Here is a 23,002-nt window from a genome sequence, read left to right on the forward strand (position 1 = left end):
AAATGATTCAGGTACTTACGAACAAAAATCCCATTGATTTTGAATGAAGCTTAGGTTCCTGAATACCTAAGTCACCTTTAAAAGTGGGGTTTAGGTTCTTAAGTCACTTATGTGCTTTTGGCAATTTTATGCTTCATCTACAAGGCTAGCGCTCAGTTGTACTTGTGCATGCACAAAAAGCCCTGCTCGGATTTTATATGTGATTTATACATGACAAATAACAACACCAACCTCTGCTTTCTTTTCTTTTTAAACTAGGTGTCTATCCTTTTCATCGCAGAAATAGCCTTGAAAGTATAGCCAGTGTAGATCAGTCTCTAGGGTTGAAAGTTTGTTACTGCGATTGTTATTCACAATACTTCTTACAGTTGCCAAAGGTTGACCTTTTTGGTTTGTAACACAGCCATGGTTCCCTCTGTTTTCATAGGGGGGTCACATATTCACATGGGTATTTGTGCTGCTTGCTTTTTGCAAACATTTTTAAGAACAAAATGTGCTCATATAAATCTCATGTCATGGAAAAAACAATGAAAAGGGTTGTGAAAACTATCCATGCAAATTCAGTTTTTATTCCAATGAATGTTCATTAATATTGTTTTTGCAGAGGAACTTAATATCTCAAGTAGATGGTGTCAGTCTTAGGAAGACCTTCATTTATATTGAACATTCCAAGATACACATGTACATTAAGATAAATCTTCTGTACAGTGAAGTTCCAGGGGAAATTCCCACTGCTGCAACAGGGGTCGGCCACAATACAGAAATCAGCATCACAAATCAAAAGGCAAGTGGTTTGATATACCACACATGGACACAATGCAGAAGAATTCCCAGTGATCTTCACCATACATAAATCTCAGATGTTTATCAAGAATTATTCTACACAACTCTTCCAGAAGAGTGCTCACAATGTGCATATTTTCTCATCCTGTTTCTTTTTGGATTGCTTAATTTCATGATCTCTAACTCCTTTTATACATGCTTAAAGTTTCTTGACATCTGTAGGGAAAAGAACTACAGTAAAACGTATACAGATCCTAAATCTACCCAGATTTTTTTCTCAACATCCTAATTCCCATCTCCATTCTACATGTTTCTTGACTTTAGCAAAGCTTTTGACACGGTCTCCCACAGTATTCTTGTCAGCAAGTTAAGGAAGTATGGGCTGGATGAATGCACTACAAGGTGGGTAGAAAGCTGGCTAGATTGTCGGGCTCAACGGGTAGTGATCAATGGCTCCATGTCTAGTTGGCAGCCGGTATCAAGTGGAGTGCCCCAAGGGTCGGTCCTGAGGCCGGTTTTGTTCAATATCTTCATAAATGATCTGGAGGATGGTGTGGATTGCACTCTCAGCAAATTTGCGGATGATACTAAACTGGGAGGAGTGGTAGATACGCTGGAGGGGAGGGATAGGATACAGAAGGACCTAGACAAATTGGAGGATTGGGCCAAAAGAAATCTGATGAGGTTCAATAAGGATAAGTGCAGGGTCCTGCACTTAGGACGGAAGAACCCAATGCACAGCTACAGACTAGGGACCGAATGGCTAGGCAGCAGTTCTGCGGAAAAGGACCTAGGGGTGACAGTGGACGAGAAGCTGGATATGAGTCAGCAGTGTGCCCTTGTTGCCAAGAAGGCCAATGGCATTTTGGGATGTATAAGTAGGGGCATAGCGAGCAGATCGAGGGACGTGATCGTTCCCCTCTATTCAACATTGGTGAGGCCTCATCTGGAGTACTGTGTCCAGTTTTGGGCCCCACACTTCAAGAAGGATGTGGATAAGTTGGAGAGAGTCCAGCGAAGGGCAACAAAAATGATTAGGGGTCTGGAACACATGAGTTATGAGGAGAGGCTGAGGGAGCTGGGATTGTTTAGCCTGCAGAAGAGAAGAATGAGGGGGGATTTGATAGCTCCTTTCAACTACCTGAAAGGGGGTTCCAAAGAGGATGGCTCTAGACTGTTCTCAATGATATCAGATGACAGAACGAGGAGTAATGGTCTCAAGCTGCAGTGGGAGAGGTTTAGATTGGATATTAGGAAAAACTTTTTCACTATGAGGGTGGTGAAACACTGGAATGCGTTACCTAGGGAGGTGGTAGAATCTCCTTCCTTAGAGGTTTTTAAGGTCAGGCTTGACAAAGCCCTGGCTGGGATGATTTAACTGGGAATTGGTCCTGCTTTGAGCAGGGGGTTGGACTAGATGACCTTCTGGGGTCCCTTCCAACCCTTATATTCTATGATTCTATGTAATCCATTTTCCTTTTTTTTCCCATAGTTCTTACTGCAAGGTGGTAGATTTGAATTGAAAGGCTTATACTTTTGAGCATGAGAAATGATTCTGAGTAGAAATACAGGATTTATTTAGCAGATTTGTGATGCATTAATGTTCTGGAGGATTGCACCCTCACAAGTTTGCAGATGACACTAAACTGGGAGGAGTGGTAGATACACTGGATGGTAGGGATAGGATACAGAGGGACCTAGACAAATTAGAGGATTGGGCCAAATGAAATCTGATGAGGTTCAACAAGGACAAGTGCAGAGCCTGCATTTAGGACAGAAGAATACCATGCACTGCTACAGACTAGGGACCGAGTGGCTAGGCAGCAGTTCTGCAGAAAAGGACCTAGGAGTTATAGTGGACGAGAAGCTGGATATGAGTCAACAGTGTGTCCTTGTTGCCAAGAAGGTTAGTAGCGTTTTGGGCTGTATAAGTAGAAGCATTGCCAGCAGATCAAGGAACGTGATCATTCCCCTCTATTGATAGCTGCTTTCAACTACCTGAAAGGGGGTTCCAAAGAGGATGAATCTGTACTGTTCTCAGTGGTACCAGATGACAGAACAAGGAATAATGGTCTCAAGTTGCAGTGGGGGAGGTTTAAGTTGGATATGAGGAAAAACTTTTTCACTAGGAGGGTGGTGAAGCACTAGAATGGGTTACCTAGGGAGGTGGTGGAATCTCCATCCTTAAAGGTTTTTAAGGTCAGGCTTGACAAAGCCCTGTCTGGGATGATTTAGTTGGGGGTTGGTCCTGCTTTGAGCAGGGGGTTGGACTAGATGACCTCCTGAGGTCCCTTCCAACCCTGATATTCTATGATTCTATTATTTCCTGTATGTCAAAAGTTTATTACCTTAAATATTGTTATAAAGTTACCTACTAAACAGCAGGTGTTATTTTAAAGTAGATGTCTGAAGGACAAGAAATTCACAGTTAAATTTCAGACACTAATTTCAGTGCTCTCCCCCCCCCCCCCCGCCATCATCATCAGTTCTCTAATGCTGATCGGGGAGCAGAACAAATATTTAAACAACTTGAAACAGTTTCACATCTTTAACTTCAAATGCTAATGCAAATACTTCTTATAGGTACTACAGCTTCCCCATCTCTATTGTGGTCAAAGAATTAAAGTTACGGTGTATTTCAGTGATAGAGATATACTGTTAATAGGACTAAATTCTCCAGATTGGATAAATATAGTTTTTACTCATCTGATTTTACACAGTCTACGCTTAGTTGCAGAATTGATTTCTAACTTAGTTGTGTAATACTTTTTCATCTAATTCTTTTAAAAACAGTTTGGCCAATTACTTTGAGCAGTGCCAAACTTTGTTAAAACCATGTGTAGACCCTATCTTCTAGTCTAGAAAAAGGGGTCCACTTGTGTAAGGGAGAAAAGGGCCAGGAAGAAGGGTAATCAAAACCCAGTTCACTGCCAAACACTCTGTTATATGCTTTAATGTAAATAGTTTTTCTGTCTTTGAATGATTTATGGTCTATCATGCGGATGCATATTACATTAATTAGCCATCCACTGTCATAGTAAAATATCTGTCAGATCCCTCTCCCATAGAATTTTGGGGGGCAGAAATGTAGAAATCTCTTTATGCTGTAACAGCCTGTCACTTTCTTGTAGAAAACTTTCTTAACTGATTACTTTTCAACTTATTTTCTCTCTGTTGATATCAGCATTCCTGCCATTATGCCCCATAACATGGAGTCATCGTCAGTCCTTTCCTGGTTTTCACCTGGCATATTCAAGATGTGGACAGATACTACTGCTTCTGTCTCCACAACATTTCTAAGATCTCGGTTTTTTATTCAGACATCAAAAACTATCATAATCTCAGTCATTATTATTATAACTGCCAATCTCCAACTGCCTAACATTCATATCAGCCCTCCTCAGATCCATACAGAACACAACCAGTAAAATAATTTTCCTGGCTTATGGACCTGACCATGTAATTTTCTATCTTGAACCCTTTTTCTGCTCCCCCTTCCTCACCACTTCATGTTTTAAATTCTTGACCTCATCTTTAAGATCCAACATAATGTCCATACCTACTTAACTGAGCTTGTCTCTTGTCTTTATTCAGCCTCAGTGCTCCATCTGTCTGCTTTCCCCACAACCATTTACTATTTTTTCCACACTATCCCCTATGCATGGAATTCCCTACCTGAGGGATCCTGCCTGTCCACTACCCTCTCCTCATTCAAATCCCTCCGTAAGACTTCTACCACTCTTCCTATCAGAAATGATTACAAAGCACTTCAAAAATGTGTTTTTGTTTGTCCTGTTGTATTTTATTTTTGCTCCAAACCTTTGCTGAGTAACTATATAATCTCATTGCTACAGTCCCAGCCCTTCCTCCTCTGCCAATCCATCCCTACTGTGTAGTTGCCCGTGTTGTTGTGCAGTGTCTGATTATATGTACTGTTTGGCACAAGAACCATGTTTTCCTATATGTACCGTGAGATATCTAACAAACTTTCAGGTGCACTAATAAATAGCAATAATTATTTCCTTTGTCTAAAGTAATTCTACATTGATATTTCCAGCAGAGAACCAGGTCAAAAAGAAAACTTTTAATAGTGTTATCAATTAAACACAATTTTTTAGTACATAAAAACTCTGCTCTTTAATTTTCTGAGATTAACAAATGCCTTCAATTTCATTTCTCCCACTCCAGCTATTTCTGTTATGATTTCCCAAATACATTTTCCACATTTGTAAAAAGTATGTTAAACATGTTACATTTGTACATACTCATAACTCAGAAATACATTGACCACTGTCTTTCAAACTTTTCCAACAAAAAAGTATTCTCCTCTGCAGTCAGAGTCAATATAGCAACTTTCAATCCAAAAGGAGTTTTTATTAGAAAGTTAGAAAGAGACTCATAATAGAGCCTACAGTATAACAGAAGCCTTTTTTACAGCTTCTGGTTCCAGAGGTGTAAGAGATTGTTTCAGGAATACTTAAAAAAAAGAAGCAACTTTAAATTTGTGTTCAGTTGATTAAGAACTGGTTGATATAGTTAATTTCAACACTGTTATCTTACTATGGCTCTATTGATTTGCTTGATCATTGTTGTTCACGGTAACTTCTTGGCAAATGGTAACTTGGAGATTTCTTAAAATTTAAGAATAACCCTATTTTATTTCAATAGTTTGGAGTTTTCACATTGTCATTAATTTTTTTTTCCAAAATGGAATGTTACTTACTTTTAATTATGTTTCCTTTTCCCATCCTCCCTCTCACAAATGGTCTCATACACAGCTGTAAGAACGCCTGATGTTTTTGCTTAACTTTATGCCCTGAAATGTGTGGGTTTATGCTCCTTATATGTAATGTTGCCAAACATAACTGCAGCAATTTTGTATCTAATCCTTTTTTTTTTTTAATTCTATAATACCGTATTGTGACAATGAGTTCCACAGGTTACATATGTATTGTCAATTTCCTTTAATCAGTTTTAATTGTATTGGTTTTATATTTGTCCCCTTGTTCTTATATTATGAGAAGGTAAATAGGAGTGACTAATAAATCTTTTCTGTTCATTATTTTTTATATTTCTATCATATTACCTCTTGTTCACATCTTCCCTAAACTGAGCGGCCCTAATCTTTACAATCTTTCTAGGCATGGAAACCTTTCTGGACTCTAATCATTATTGTTGCCCATTCTTTGACCTTTTCCATTTCTACTGTATCTGTTTTGAGGTATAATTGGAATCCTCTGATGAAAATTTTATCTATAAAGCAACACTTTCCCACCTTCATCCTTGTGAGCATTGGTTTTCTCATAGTGTTCTTTAAAAAGTTAGATTCCTTTTTATATATATATTGGTTTTTCACTCAAAGGAATCTGCATCAACAGCCCAGTTAGTTGGGTTCTGAACTTCACCATATAAAGGTTTTTGTCTGCTCTCTGGGGCATGCGATACAAGAGAGAGATTATGAGGGAACTCCCCTTTCTATCACCATCAACCTAGGTTTACAAAAGTTTTTGTAGAAACCTTTTACACTCCCTTTTATACATGTTGTTTTCCGCCTATAACATTCTCTTTCTCTTGGATAGCATAAGGCAAACTGTTCTACATATTTTACACAGGCATCATGAATCTCTAATGAGAAAATTAGAATACAATTAATCTTGGAACAAAGGGGAATTAATCAAGCAACTAAAGAAACTAAAAGGTATAGTAGTATTAGAGTTCTTGTACTTTTATATTAATCCAATAGCCTCAAGAAATCTTAAATTTTGCAAGATCATCTGTTTAGCTTTCCACTTTTCTGCCCACATTTTAGTTTAAAATACGCTAATTATAAGGTTAGCTATCCATTCATTTTATGCTGCATGGTTTTTTTTCCTGAGGAGAAAAAAAGTCAACTGCTGGAGATAGCGATCCTGTCCCCAGAAATATATTTCATCATTGCATCAGCTGAGCTACTATTCATACATTAAAATTATTTTTTTATTAAAAAGTTTATTTGGTTTGAACCCAAGACAATTATATTTAAAATAAGACTTTTCTTAGTATATTCACTTTACCTACAGTGAGTGATATGCCACAAGCTAATTGCTGGTTGAGTTTTACTGCAGGAAGGTCCACCAGTTGATATAACAAGAGCCCAGTGATGATAATACTTTTCTCTTACAGGTGACTCTCAGTCAAGGCTCTTATGTTATTCTGCAAACATTATTAAACCCCAGCACGGGTCAGTGTTAATGCCCCCATTTTTCAGATGGACAAACACAGGAACAAAGAACTTAAGTGACTCACCCAAGGACACACACTGAGGGCTTCTCTATATGGGAAAGTTAGTGTGCAGCATAGCAAGGTGTGTATTTGCAGTACACTAACTACTTTACACTAACTCCCCATGTGAACTCTCTATTATTGCACACTAAATATGCCCTGCGGCCGTTTAGCTTAGTACTCTTTAAGGTGTATTAAACTAAAGTGCACAGTAAGAATGTCCACCTGGGGAGTTAGTGTGGAGTATGTAGTGCTCTGTAAATTCAGAGCCTAGCTTGCTCCACACTAACACCCTGTATAAACACCCCGGAGGCCTGGTCTACGCTACCGTGGTAAATCGATCTAAGCTATGCTACTTCAGTGAATTAACGTCACTGAAGTCGACGTAGCTAGATCTACTTACCACAATATCTACACTGCACTGTGTCAACGGGAGACGCTCTCCTGCCAACTTACCTTATGCTTCTCAGGGAGATGGATTATAGAAATCGATAAGAAAGCGTTCTCCTATAGATTTAGTATGTCTTCACCAGACTTGCTAAATCGATACCTCAGCATCAATTATAGCAGCGCCAATTTAGCAAGTCTGGTGAAAACGTGACCCGAGTCTTTAGCAAAGCTGAAAGTAGAGCTCAGGAAACCTGACATACAATTTCCTGCTCTAGCTACCGGACCAAGGTGCTTCTAGTTTTTAATTTTCATTTTTTACAATAGGAGTTTCATGTTCCTGCACCTGCAAATCCCAAAGATTGATGCTATTCAAAGACTCCTACCCAGAACTCCCAGAGACTAAACAAAGGAAAGCTGTACATTTCCTTTACTCTCCAACAACCAGATTTTGAGCCCAACCTTGACCAGGACTCTCTTTTTCCAGGTAGAATAATGGGCACAATTTTGTCTCCATGATTATTTGCGTCTGCATTTTAGATCACTCAGATGTTTATGTCAAATTGTATCCTGTAGTCGGGAACTTAGACGTCTGAGTGAACTAAATTGTAGTGGATGTAATTACAGGCGTAAAATTGTTCCTATAAAAATGGAGCCCAGTGCCTGAGAACCCAGTCCTAAATCACAATTTCTGGGGTGAGAATCCTTTTGTTTATTTTATTTTTGGTATCCTTTTTAGTTTGCAGTAGATTTAAATCAACATGCAGTATCTTTGAGCTTTTACCTTACTATAGATAGTGAGTTGTTGGAAAGGGGAGAAAACAGTATCAAACTTAGATTGAATATTTCTTAATAACAGGAGTAATGTTTTGTTGTCTCATTGTATTGTTAAGCTCTTTGTTGCTGATTGAAGCAGAATTTCAATGTTTTTGCACAACACCACATTGTTAATATGATAGGGAGGATTTGATTATGGGTGAGTGAGTCTGAAAATGGTAAATTTATGACAAATCTGGGATCATGGTTCTCAAGGCAGCTTTTGTGGTCACATTCTTTTATTTGATGTGGTTCCTTCTGTCTCCTGTGCCAAACGGTGTAATGTACTAAAAGTGATGAAGCTGCAAAAAAAAAAAAAAAAAAGAGAGGGAGACAGAGAGAGAGAACTGTTTAGTAACAAAGGAGAAAGAAAGAAAACAGAGCAGGAGATCAAAGACCATAATACCTGTCTTCAATCTGGAAGAAAAGAGAGAAGATGGGAGTTCCTTTTCACATGCTTCAGGCTGCTCTTCCTTACAGCCATCCTGAATGACAGATCTCTTTAAACGCTTGCCTCTGTCTGAAAAGAACTTGCAATTTCAAAATAAGGCAGGACAAAGTGTACATTGAGAGCATTAACAAGGGTGTATCCAGGTAAAAGAAAGGGCTATTCTGTATAAAGCCTGCCTTCCATCACCAGTAAATGGGATTTAACATGTTTTAACATTGGCCAATCCAAGAGACAAACTCCTAAGTTAAAAAAAAACTTAATACAAAAACAGGTTCGCCATGTCCAGGCAAGTTTTTGTTTGTTTACATTTTCAAGTCTGAGTAATTTCCAACCATATGATTTATAACCACTCAAAAATGTCATTTTCTGATATTATTTTAATGTGTTTTTTGCAGCGAGAATACAGCTTATTAGTAAGATTTCTGAATACAAATAATTAACATATAGCACTTGGTGATAGATGTATTGCTGTTGCATAATATATTGACACTGGGTACAGGTATAAATATGAGTGTGCGCATCCTTTCATTGTTCCAGACCTTGTTCACAAATGTAAAAATCTTTTCACTTCTTTTCCCCTCACAGAGCAAAATTAAATTGCTATTGTGTAAGAGAACTCCCACTCGAGTATACAGTGTTACCTCAAATGCATGCTCCTTCCTTTGCTGATGCTGTTGAAAGGGAAGCTGATGCATGTGTTCTCTTTGCTGACAGTAAAATAACACAAGACTTAGGTCAAAAGTGTCTGGGGCTCCTAGTCCACATAATGATGCAAAAAAAAACCAAGTACTGTATATTTCTTTCTATCTACAGTAATATGGACCTCATCATGGTAGTAGCTGAGTGCATCACACTCTTTTTAATAGTGTTTATTCTCACAAAATTCCTGTGAATACAGGGAAGTACCATTATCTCTGTTTTACAGATGGGAAACTGAGGCACAGAAACATTAAGCCCTGGATCCACACAAAGAAAGTGTAGGTACCTAGAAAATCAGTGGAACAACATTGGGATCCACAACACCTGAGTTAGGCACCTAGGCTGCATGAACCAAGTGTAGGGAGAGAATGGCTCCTAAGAATGGGATCCACAAAAACCAGCACGCTACGTGTGGAGTCATCTAAGCTAGCCAGTGGGAGATGCCAACTAGAGGATTGTGTCGTAAGTCCTGCCCCTTTCATAGAACTAAGTCCAGGCTTCAGGGTATCTCTGCTTTTGATCCACAACCAGGACCTCCTCACCTGGAGTTAGATGACTTAATTGCCTACGCTTTTTCTTGCGAGAATGAGTTAGGCACCTGCCTACCTCCATACAAAATGACTCAGGGAAAGGGGGAGAAAAGGAAGAGGCCTCTGTTGTAATCGTTAAATCCCTTCTCCTTATCAGGCAGAGGGGGGAATTGAACCAGGGTCTCCTACATCCCCCAAGTAAGTACCCTAACCACAGGGCTAACTGCTATAAAGGAAGCCACTGCCACTTCCTCCAGCTATTTTGTGTATAGCTAGGTGGCCTCTGAACACAGTTACTGAATTAGGCCGCACAGGCAAGATAGGCAGAGGAACGCCAAACTGACTTGCCCACGGTCACACAGGAAATGGATGGCAGAGCACAGAATTGAACCTGGTCTCCCAAATCCTGAATGCTGTAACCACTGGGCCCTTCTTCTTTCCTGTAGCTCATTTCAGTTATGAAAGAGGAATCTTTTAAGGAAGGTGGAGTATGAATGTGAATTTATTTAGTTCTTTGCATGTAGCATCTCAGGCACAAGTGCAGGAACTTCCATAAATTTGTGAAGAATAAAGTAAAAGCAATGACACTGAACCTTTCTCAGGGAGAACTATTTAACTTAATTAGGTTAACTTTGGATTGTATGTACAGAGGGCCTCCTAAGACTCAGCCATTTAAAAACATGTAGCAGCATGGGGACAACAAACAACCCAAAACACATACGCAATATCATAAGCTTAAGTTTACGGCAGATATGTTAATTGCAGAACAAAACCCTCTATTAATGTAGATTGGCCATTGGTTGAATTTGACAGTGGGAGTCTATAAATATAATTAAAGTTTGATTCACAGAACAAAGGCCTTTGAAAGATGCTAAAAAACCACTAGAAAACTTGATTTTAAACACAATCTTGCTTAGTTGTCATGTAATTAGGCTTACTCTGTTTGCAGTTATTGCAAAAAAAAATATTTTTCCTCATGATATTCCCTCTGCTTTCTTCTCTCATTAAATCAACTCCAAAGAAACAACTGAAACTGATAGTATGTTGCTTGACATTGTACAAGCGCATAGTAAGAGATAGTCCCTACCACAAAAATCTTACGATCAACTTTGAGGTGCAACAAGTAGGTGTTTAGGTATGAATAAGTACAGCAACAAGTTAGTATAACAAACTGGGAGTTGGAGCAGCAAGGCTAACTTTCCTAAGGATAGGAAAACATAGTTACAAAGACTAGTTACATACACAATATAGTTATGTTTGTATCATAGATGGCAGGGTCTAGCACAGATAGATCTACATGTGCAACTAAATCCTAATGATGCAACATCTGCTAAGATTGTTGCTTTTTAAAAGTTTTTTCTGCATGATAATACAATCTTGGTGGTGGGGCATCTGTTAAGATTGCAGCCTTTTAAAGGCCTCTTTAAGATGCTAAGCAGACTACCATGTGACTTTCAATCTGGTTCTTGCTTTGCAGGTGTTGTCTGGTGTGAACCTTGATTTTCTGCAACCTAAGTTTTGATTAAGCTTCCCTCCATTCTCACGGTAGATGCATTTTGTTGCAGCAATCTCCAGATAAATAGAAAAAGAAATCACAATAGATGGAGAGCCTTCACTGGAAACTGTAAAAAGCATGCACAACATAAGAACATCTATTTAAAACTCTTGGAAAATGTATTGAGCTACTTATGCAATTTATGTACGCTACCTCACTTTTTATCTTTAACTGTATCCATTGGAGTAGGAATTCCTGGGTTCATTTTCCAACTCAGCCAGACACTTCCTGTGTAACATTGAACAAGTCATTTCACCTCTTCCCCAACTGTAAAATAGAGATAATACCTCACAGGGCAGTTGTAAGGCTTAATTAATTAATATTTGTAAAATGCTTTGAGGTTGTTGGATGGAAGGCACTATGAAAATGCAAAATATTATTATTTTATTCAAGTACTTGGCAAACAGATTTCCAGCCCAGCACAAGGAAAAAACATGCACGTCTGCTCAGAGTTCCACCTGGCCCTGTTTACCTTTATTTTCTTTAAATAAATTCTGTGCAGCCATTTTCTCTTTTCAAAGAAGGGGGTTTGCACCAGGATTCCCTCCTTTCTATGGAAGGACCCCATTCTTCCATAGCATAGTTCTGGTTCTAGACTATTCTCAGTGGTAGAAGAGGACAGGACAAGGAGTAATGGTCTCAAGTTGCAGTGGGGGAGGTTTAGGTTGGATATTAGGAAAAACTTTTTCACTAGGAGGGTGGTGAAACACTGGAATGCGTTACCTAGGGAGGTGGTAGAATCTCCTTCCTTAGAAGTTTTTAAGGTCAGGCTTGACAAAGCCCTGGCTGGGATGATTTAATTGGGGATTGGTCCTGCTTTGAGCAGGGGGTTGGACTACATGACCTCCTGAGGTCCCTTCCAACCCTGATATTCTATGATTCTTAAAGACCCTACCTTTTATTAACCTACTTTGCAGTTGAGCAGGGTTAAGCTCAGTTTCTGTCAAAATGTTTTATAGATCAGCCAAAGGAGATGGCTTGAGAGTGATGTGATGCATCTTGCTTCCCTCAAGGGGCAAGCATACTAAGTCTACAGCAGTTCCAGCCTCCACTGCGCTCCAAACCTGGGACCACACAGAGCAGCTTGCCACTCTAATCCATTAGATCAGACTTCTTAGAAATTTAGATAATTGCCAGGTTTGTCATCTGGGAACTGGCTTATTTACAGGCTATTCCAAGCACACTGTACCAGGAAGGAGGAAGAGTTTCTGGCTGCTGGGAAGCTGGACCAAGCCAGAATTCTTGGAAGGATTAAATCACAAATAGCTGCCCTTTGTCTTGAACCATGTCCTCTCTTGACCTACACTTCTGAGAAAGACCATCCTTTTCTTGTTGTGTTTCTCAACCTTTCTTTCAAGCCCATGAGAGGACAGTTTCTAGACCTTCACAGAGGAAAGGCATAGGGTACTGCTAGCATTCTCATGGTGCCCAAAAGCGGGAGAAAGAGGCATGCACAGTCCAGATGAGAATGACGGAAAGGACTGATGAGGTACGAGAGACATGTCCTTCAGAGCAGAATACAAAGGCTGTGTTGATTTGTCTTTGTTCATATGGTTAATAATAATTATTACAGTAAATTCTAAAATTACATTTACATAGCTTCCTTTTTTTCAATTGTTTCTTTTGAAACTACTTACAATGTTTATTTTCTTAAAGTAATTAGATCACTTGAGATCATTCAGTAAAAGCAATGCAATGGCAGGCACTAGTATGTTTACCTGTTGAGGCAGATATTTATATCAGTTAGCAGGGCTTATCAGTATGATGTTGGATAGTTTCTGTTGAAATTAGGTTCTGTCCTCTGACTTCATAACTACTGAAATATGTAACGATTGGAGTAAGCATCATCTTAAAATAAACTTTCAGTAAAAGACTCTTAACAGCTGGAATATCTCACAGTCTAATTCTCTCATAATTTAAAGGTTTCAGAGTAGCAGCCGTGTTAGTCTGTATCCGCAAAAAGAAAAGGAGGACTTGTGGCACCTTAGAGACTAACCAATTTATTTGAGGATAAGCTTTCGAGAGCTACAGCATCCGATGAAGTGAGCTGTAGCTCACGAAAGCTTATCCTCAAATAAATTGGTTAGTCTCTAAGGTGCCACAAGTACTCCTTTTCTTTTTGTGAATACAGACTAACACGGCTGCTACTCTGAAACTTATCAAGGGTTGTGGTGGGTTCTCCATCACTGACAATTTTTAAATAAAGACTGGATGTTTTTCTAAAACATATGCTCTTGGACTCATTCTGGGGAAGTTCTATGGCCTGTATTGTACAGGAGGTCAGATTATCACAATGGTTCCTTCTGGCCTTGGAATCTATGTATCTATGAAAAAACTCGTGAGAATGCACCTACAATGTTGTATACAGTTCTGAGCCTCTCAATACAAGAAAGAAGAGACTGTCTTTTACGTAGAGACTGTCCAGTTTGACCAATGTACATGGCAGAGGGGCATTGCTGGCACATGATGGCATATATCACATTGGTGGATGTGCAGGTGAACGAGCCTCTGATAGTGTGGCTGATGTTATTAGGCCTTGTGATGGTGTCCCCTGAATAGATATGTGGGCACAGTTGGCAACGGGCTTTGTTGCAAGGTTCCTGGGTTAGTGGTTCTGTTGTGTGGTATGTGGTTGCTGGTGAGTGTTTGCTTCAGATTGGGGGGCTGTCTGTAGGCAAGGACTGGCCTGTCTCCCAAGATTTGTGAGAGTCCACCAATGTGATATATGCCATCATGTGCCAGCAATGCCCCTCTGCCATGTACATTGGTCAAACTGGACAGTCTCTACGTAAAAGAATAAATGGACACAAATCAGATGTCAAGAATTATAACATTCATAAACCAGTCGGAGAACACTTCAATCTCTCTGGTCACGCGATTACAGACATGAAAGTTGCGATATTACAACAAAAAAACTTCAAATCCAGACTCCAGCGAGAAACTGTTGAATTGGAATTCATTTGCAAATTGGATACTATTAACTTAGGCTTGAATAGAGACTGGGAGTGGCTAAGTCATTATGCAAGGTAACCTATTTCCCCTTGTTTTTTCCTAACCCTCTCCCTCTCCCCCCCTCCCCCCCCCCCAGACGTTCTTGTTTAAACCCTGGATTTGTGCTGGAAATGGCCCAACTTGACTATCATACATATTGTAAGGAGAGTGATCACTTCAGATAAGCTATTACCAGCAGGAGAGTGGGGTGGGGGGAGGTATTTTTTCATGCTTTGTGTGTATAAAAAGATCTTCTGTACTTTCCACAGTATGCATCCAATGAAGTGAGCTGTTGCTCATGAAAGCTTATGCTCAAATAAATTGGTTAGTCTCTAAGGTGCCACAAGTACTCCTTTTGGTTTTCCTAGACATTTTTAGGCCTGCTCCACACTAGAAAAGTTGTACCACTATAACTACTTCAGTTTGAGGTGTGATATTTTACCGGTATATCTATACTGATATTAACCTAATGTCAGTGCAGTTATATCAGTATAAAGGTGTCTTAAAGGATATGTCTACACTTGCAGAGTTTTTGCGGTGTAAGTTTCACCGGTGATAGGAAACCGGTGAAAGTAAAGCACTGGTTTGTGTACTCACTTAATTCCTCAGGCGCCAGAGACTGTTTACATTAGCAGCACTTCCATCGCGGACGAGAGCAGCGCTCGAGGGCAGCTGTCCCACAGTGCAGCTCTCTCCAGTTTGACGATGGGTCATGTGATCGCGGTGCATCCTCGGTCCCTGCACAGTCTCCTCTCCCCAAACACTGATAAGCTCCAGTAGCTCAGCATTGCTCCAAGCAGGGGATCGTGGATAGCCATTGTCACCTGGCCAGATAAGTGAGCACTTGCCAAGAAAACAGGAAGGGGAGTTTCAAAGTTCCCTGGGCTTTACAGGGGGAGGTGTGAATGTCTTTTTTTACCTCACAACAGAACAGCAAAGCTGCTGGCCAGAGTGGTCACCTAGGCATTGTGGGATATCCTCCGGAGGCTAAAAGCTGTTTACACAGGAAGAACGTGTCTTCACTTGCACATGGCTGCAAAAGCATCACCGGTAAGAGCTGCATGCCTCTCGTGGAGGTGGTTTTCTTTTTGTGGTGTAACTTCTGAGTTTCACTGCAAAAAGTGATTGGCAAGTGTAGACACTCCCATGGTTTTTGCGCAAAAAAAAAAAGGGACTTTTTCCACTTTAAATGGCAAGTGTAGACATGGCCTTAGAATGGCATTGCTTATTGGTTATTTCAGTACCTGAACCAGAGTAAGCTATACTGGTATAGGCATTTTTATACTGATATAACTGCTTTCATAGTAGAGAATTGTATTGCCACTTTATCTATAATTGTTACAGTTAAAGTGGCAAAACTCTCTAGTGTAGACAAGCCATTGGTCACAAATTTTAAATAATCATTCAGAGTCTGGAAAATGGATTGCACTAGGGCAATATTAGAAAAGAAGCAGCATTTGAAAACTGTTAGAGATTCTTTTATGTCTGTTGGAACCAAAAGAGAAATCTCTGATTTTCTTTGTACTATTTTGAGCATCTCCAGTGGGATCTTACTGCTGAGAGGAGCCTTAGATTTGAGTGCAACTGAAGCAAGGGAGACTGTGGGATGGGCAGTAGCACTTCCTTTGTTTAAAGGTAGAAGTGTTCAGGGGATATATTTGTATAATATAGGGAGTGGTGATTGCAAACTTGACATGGCCTGATCATTATCATCTTCAGAGTAGGATCAGAGCCCACTCTTAACTTGTCAGGATGAGGACCCTGCTTCATTCCTCCAATCTGAATATAATTTTAGAATTTTCTGAGGGGAAATTAGTGTTTGGCTATCGGACCGCGCTTTTGATGGCCAGCTAATACGTTATGATCATCCATAAGTGACCAGATAGCATTCCCATACTCCTCAACACATCACCTTGGAAAATAGATGACCTGCAACAAACAAAGCAACCAAGAAGGAAACTAAAGTTGTTGACAAAAAATGGCTCCATATTTGACTAATGACAGCATAATGAGTTTTGTTCCTCTGTGGCTGTGATATACATTGAAATGTTTTCTTTTTCTTATTCAATCTTGCATCTGCAAAGTCCAGACCTACAGAACTATTTCATGTGGTGAACAATCTGCTGACTCCAGACTGTTTCAGTAAAAGATTTCAGTGTACCTCATAATGATAAATTTTTGATTAGGCTTCTATCCTTCAAAGGGTTTTGCCAGTACAGAACCTTCTACCTAGACAAAGAAAAAGTTGGTCAAGGCATAAGAATTCATGCCCGAGGATCCCTTTGTAGGATAAGGACCTTGCTTTGCAGAGAAGATCTGTTGGATCTTAATGTTTTTGTGGGAGAAATACATAAACAGCGTGAGACAAAGTAACATCTTAACTTTTGGAGTATAGCTTAGTTTCATTTATAGAGAAGTACTGTATGTTCAAAGAGAGATACAAGCCATGACCTGTAAGATAGGTTCAGGCCCCTTATGATTGGTAAAAGATAATGGGAAGGATTTAGGTCTGTTGTTGAAAAAACTGGTATTGCCTTTATCTGGGTGTACAATCAACATTTAAGAAAAAGTAGTTAGGGCCTTGCTTGCAGAGGAAGCCATCAGATGAAGTTCCTGGCCTTGACAATTACAGTCCTCCCTCAAATCTTCCTTTTATGGGAAAGGCTATTGAAAAGGTTGTTCCAGTGCAGCTTTGGGTTCCTCTCACTGTCCTAGGTTTCTCACATTCTGGTTTCTGGTCTAGGTGTGGTACAGGGACAGAATTAGTACCTTTATTCAGATGATCTTTTTCTAGTGATGGACAAAGTTCAGGTATAGAGCTAGTCAAGAAAAGGGGAGGGCACATAATGTAATTTTAAAACAGGGCAGCCAGCTCCAGTCAAACGTTCATGTTGATTTTATTGGATATGCCTTTGATATGCTTGACCATGAAGTGTTGATCTCACACTTACAGGATTTGGTAGGGATAATAGATATGTTATTTAGTTAGTGGCTCTCGAAGGTGTTGAGAAACTACTCTTTTTGAACTACTGTGGAGATAAGTGGGTTATTTATGGATGCTTGGGTGTTACATGGAAGGCTGTTTATACTGTCTGTTGTGTACAATTTGATGCAATGTCTGGTTGCATTTAAGCTGCTATGAACCTAGATGCAATGGTGATAAAAATAATACAAATAATTAAATAAATAAAATTAAAACTATTCTTCGAGAGGATGGTTGGTATGTCTGCCACTCCTAGTACGAGCACGTAACTCTTCCAGTTGGAGGGGTTTGATACTCTTGGTTAAAGACGTCTGCTGTCAGTAAGGTGTCAGCAGTATACAGTAAAGTTACGGTTTGTATCTCTAATATTTATTACATAGTCCAGGGCTAATAAAAATCAGTTTGTAACCTTTTCTTAGTGTGATGCTGGGCTTTTTACATTGGGAAAGGTAAGAATCACTAACGTGTCCCGTAGGAGCAGCATCTGATATATTGTGAAATAAAATTATTTTAATTTTAGTGCTCTTGGAGGCTCCTCTGCCCTTCACATCCCAGCTTTTCCAGGTGGAGGCTGTCTCATTGACTATGTACCACAAGTGTGCCAGCTGCTAACTAACAAGGTAAGTTAATACAGAGAACGTAATTTCTCCTTTCCTTCTTGTGTACCTTGCAAGCACTTTTATGAAACCACTGTGGAAACAAAGGATTCTACTTATTCGACCAGATGATTTAAGTAAAGCAAACTCAAGCAAGTTAAACTATTCAAGTAACACCATCTTATACCTGATCTTGTGAGAGACTGAACATTTTCATGTCCCAGTAAAGTCAGTGGGAGTTGTAGGTATACAGCATTTCTTGGGTTTTAAAGGGGTTTTCTTATTCTTTTAAGGTACATTAGGATAAAAATGTCACCCCAACATATTATTGTTCTCTTGCTAGATAAATAGCAATGTATAGCCATTGATTTTATCTTTCAGTGGAAAGACATCTAACTATCCCTAGATTACTGTCGATTGTGAGCACTTGACAAAAGGCCCTGTTACAGTGATATTATCTCAGCTGATTCATCCAGATGGACTGATTCATCTTCTCTGATGAATGTTGATATAGTAAAGTAATAGCCACTTACCTTTTCCATTAATGGAAAGTTGTATTCCGTTTGGCTTAGAGTCTCAGCCAAAGAGAAGATTTATTCATTAGGTACAGTATTTTGAAAATTTTCTCAGATGATTTAAATGTAGTTTTTAACTTAGAACAGTAACTTAGGGTCAGATATTCAGCAATCTGGTTACTGTAGATTCCCTATTTTGTCTTTTTTATTTCATATTTTTTGTTTTTCTTGTTTAAATGAGGAAATTAAATGATGTCTTTTAGAAAAGGTTCCTTCAAAATGCATTTCCATAATTATACAGAAATCTATCTTTAGAGCTGTTTTGTTGTGGTTTTCTGTTAAAACTACTTTCCGTTTTTGAAACCTACATGTACACAGGACTGTTTTTTTTATCCTTTTTTTAAACAAAGTTACTTAAGCAAACTTATCATCTGTTTTCCTTTTTCCAAAATAATGCTTCAGATCCCACACACAGCCTTCAAACTGAGCACTTTTTTATAAACTGAAATAAGTCCTATTTCATAAATAGAATTATTTTACTTTGAGAGAGTATAACATAGCTCTGAGCACTGATTGTATCAAGGTTATTTCAAATAACTTAACACAAGCATTTGCCAACCAAGGAAATCCAATGTTACCATAGCCAACACAAATAAACTATATATTTTCCCCACTCTTCTTTCTCTCTGCATTAAGAGGCTCTAAAAGAGTTAGTTTCCATTATGAAAAGCAAAGTAGGATTTGTATAAGTGACTATGAATGGAAGCATCCTATAGATATAACATAATGAGTTGGGAACTAGATACTCCTTCAGCCTAGCATCTTTGGTGTTGGTTTCATCATGAGTCAGACCTTGCTTATCTTGCAAGTAATCCATTCATGTCAACAGAGCTATTCATGTAAAGCAAGACTATTCAATGGGCTCAGATCTTCCAACCTAAGTGTAGTGGTCTGGATCAGTGCTGGGATGAAAGACTTTCAAGGGAAACTCAGGATACTTCAGAATTTGGTGCTGACAATTCAGTAAGTGGCTCTCTTCTATCTGGGTCAGCCTGAAGCCAATAATACAGCTTACTGTAAGGAAGTACTCTGCTGCTAGAGATGCTGTTTTTCAGATGACACACACAATTATGGTCCTAAGCAATTTTCTTAACAGGGTGTTTCTCTAGCATCCTGGCCAAATGCTAGCTCAGCCAATTACATATTGCTCATCTAAGGTTCTTTCTATTGCTTCAACTGGATATGATATTCTTCTTCACTTCTTATTGCACAGTAGTGCTACTGGGTGCTGCTTCACCTACAGGTGAATGAAGACAGCCCTGTGTACAGTTTGTTTGAAAGGCATTTTAGGATCCTTTAGGATGAAACATGCCATCTAAAAGTAGGGTGCAATGTTATTAATATTCTGTAAATAGATTTCTCCCATAAAACTAGAAAAATATGAAAAGTTGGGAGCCTTTTCTTTCTGTAAAATGTCTTCATAGCTTTAGGTTGGCTTTTTTCCCCCCCAGGTACAGTATGTTATTCAGGGATACCACAAGAGAAGGGAGTATATTGCAGCTTTCCTGAGTCACTTTGGAACGTAAGTCTTCTTTTAATGCATCTTCTCCTGTAACAGCAGCAAAAGCAAAATTATTTTACCTTTCTGATTCACAGTTAGATGTCTTGTTTGTTAGCTGAGGCAATGACATTCTACCTCTCATTATAAGGTTCTGCTGACACATTATATATAATCCTACTATAGCAGCTACAATCAACAGGATGACTTGAAGCTAGAGGTAAAACTTGCTGTAGGGCAGGAGAGCATGCTTATTACATGACCCTTGTATATAATTAACTTCCACTGGATAAGTCCACATCTAGCATCTTCAGAAAATGATGCACATGGGCCTTCTCCTGGTAGTGATGCTAACAAGTAATCCAGCATTATTACTTCTGGAAGCCAGCCACTACATTGATTCAACTCAGGAAGTAAGCTAAAATGAGGAGGAGATAGTAGATTTCATCCCTTTGGGAAGAAACTGAAGTTTCCTTATTTCTGTATAGAGTGACTACAGAGATACTATGACAATAGGCACATCAAAAAATGAATGGATGGATGGTTATAGAGAGACTGTAAGGAGGAGCACCCCAGATGGTCTGAGGTGGCACAATGACACCTAAGGAGAGAGGCAGTCTCTTATGGATCCAAACCATATAAGTCTTTATAGATTGATATCAATGACTTAAATTACCCCATGGTGCAAATCAGAAGTTAGTACAGACCTTGGAGAACTGGTCTGACTAAAAACATGATTTCTTTTCTGAGAATCATTCAATCCAATCTGTGCTACAGAAAACCCTCCATCTGTGCAGTGGATTTATAACACAGTTCTTAAGGGAAAAAGAATCCATCTCCATAATGACCAAGTAAACTGTGCTAGCATCCTGCTGTGGTTTAAACATGACCGTACAGCCCATCTGATCCCAGGGTCGATAAGATAAAGTTGTTTACCTCTCAGTTGATGATGAAAAGCATGAAACGCACATGGTACATAACAAATTAGTATCCTGAAACATTCCAGTTTACATGTTCTGATGCTGTCATACACTGGTTTGGGTATTTAATCCATTTCGGGGGGGGAGGGAAGGGGAATTGCATAAGCAACTGAATCAGAATTTAGGTCCTTGTGTATTATTTATGACAATGTGATAAATTTTACAATATACAAAAACTAAATTAAAAAAACAACAGCAGCAAAAATAACAATAACAACAACAGCACCACAGTAATTTGACACGCCTGAGTGTTTAACAATATAAGATAATCAGGAATCGAGGATGAAGATATTAATTCAGCTGTCATATGGATTTTTTTTCTCTGTGACTAAAAATATGTCCATGTGAAAGCTCTTCTTCAAATTTAAAATATGATTTGTGGATTTTGAATGTATATTTGTATATTTTCAATGTATATATTGTCAGATTTAGACTCCACCTAAGACCAGGGGTGGGCAAACTTTTTGGCCCGAGGGCCACATGTTGGTATGGAAATTGTATGGTGGGCCATGAATGCTCACGAAATTGGGGGTTGGGATGCAGGAGGAGGTGAGGGCTCCAGCTGGGGTGCGGGTTCTGGGGTGAGGTTGTGGGTGCAGGAGGGTGCTCCGGGCTGGGATCGAGGGGTTCAGAGGGCAGGAGGGGGATTAGCGCTGGGGCAGGAGGTTGGGGCGTGGACGGGGGGCAGGGGTGGAGACTCCAGGCAGCGTTTACCTCAAGCAGCTCCCAGAAGCAGCAGCATGTCCCCCCTGCTCCAGCTCCTATGTGGATGCGAGGCCAGGCAGCTCTGCATGCTGCCCTGTCTGCAAGCGCTGCCCCTGTAGCTCCCATTGGCTGTAGTTCCCAGCCAACGGGAGCTGCAGGGGCGGTGCTTGGGGTTAGGGAAGTGTGTGGATCCCCCTGGCTGTTCCTACACGTAGGAGCCAGAGGGGGGACATGCCGCTGCTTCCAGGAGCCACGCGGAGCAGGGCAAGCCCCTGACCCTGCTCCCCTCCTAGAGTGCCAGAGTGGGGCACCCCACTGCCCAGCAGGAGCTCGAGGGCTAGATTAAAATGTTTGGAGGGCGGGATGTGGCCCCTGGGCCGTTGTTTGCCCACCCCTGACCTAGACTATTGGAAGTCAATGTTATTGACATGGGTCCCTAGATTTTCAGTAAGGTCTCTGCTTTTTACATCTAACTTCAATGTCATAGTGTATTAATGATCTCTATCTGAGTAACATACATGCAGTTTTGGGTAGATATGTTCAGTTATTACTGAATTATCATTGCAAGTGCCATAAGCAGAGCTCACTGCATTTTCAAAAGTATCTTGTTTACAATGACTATAGCCATTCCTCAGATGGAAGCTCCATTATTGTGATGGAAGTTAGAAAATTATTCCATTTGAGAGGAGCCACATGCAGCCTGCATTTGGATAGAACATAATAGCAGATAGTAAATAAAGTAAAATCTTGAGTATTTTCCTTCGCTTTAACTCAATATCCATTTGCTTATTGTTTATTATTGTAAGGAATATTGTGTAAAACTGTGTTCTTGTTTTATATTTCTGTTTTTATAGTGGTGTGGTGGAATATGATGCAGAGGGCTTCACAAAGCTCACACTGTTGCTGATGTGGAAAGATTTTTGCTTCCTTGTTCACAGTGAGTAGCTGTTAAATTGTTTCCTGTAAAAGGAAAAAAGGCAAACAGCTTTGACTATTTTTATTTAATGACTATGTATTTTTGATGTGGCCATCACACTTTTGAAAACACAAAATCTTGACTGCGATTTGAGAATGAGGGATGATTTATGCAGATAGATCTGATTTTCTAATTTATAAAAACACCAAATGTATTCTGGGAAAGTCAGGGCTGGCTCTACCATTTTTGCTGCCCCAAGCAGTGAAAAAACCTGTT

The 23,002-nt window shown here is 39.6% G+C and overlaps 1 protein-coding gene across 5 annotated transcripts in view; it reads left to right on the forward strand.

The window, feature by feature from the left end:
* Positions 1-23,002, forward strand: part of BABAM2 (BRISC and BRCA1 A complex member 2) — a 306,338-nt gene that overhangs the window by 232,961 nt on the left and 50,375 nt on the right. For all 5 annotated transcript variants that reach the window (XM_048843434.2, XM_048843431.2, XM_048843432.2 and 2 more), the window contains exons 8-10: positions 17,977-18,076; positions 20,079-20,149; positions 22,665-22,747. In XM_048843434.2, coding sequence (XP_048699391.1) covers positions 17,977-18,076; positions 20,079-20,149; positions 22,665-22,747 — 254 coding nt within the window. The remainder of the gene's footprint in view (positions 1-17,976; positions 18,077-20,078; positions 20,150-22,664; positions 22,748-23,002) is intronic.

The sequence above is a fragment of the Caretta caretta genome, chromosome 3 (assembly GCF_965140235.1).
Source record: "Caretta caretta isolate rCarCar2 chromosome 3, rCarCar1.hap1, whole genome shotgun sequence".
Lineage (NCBI taxonomy): Eukaryota > Metazoa > Chordata > Testudines > Cheloniidae > Caretta > Caretta caretta.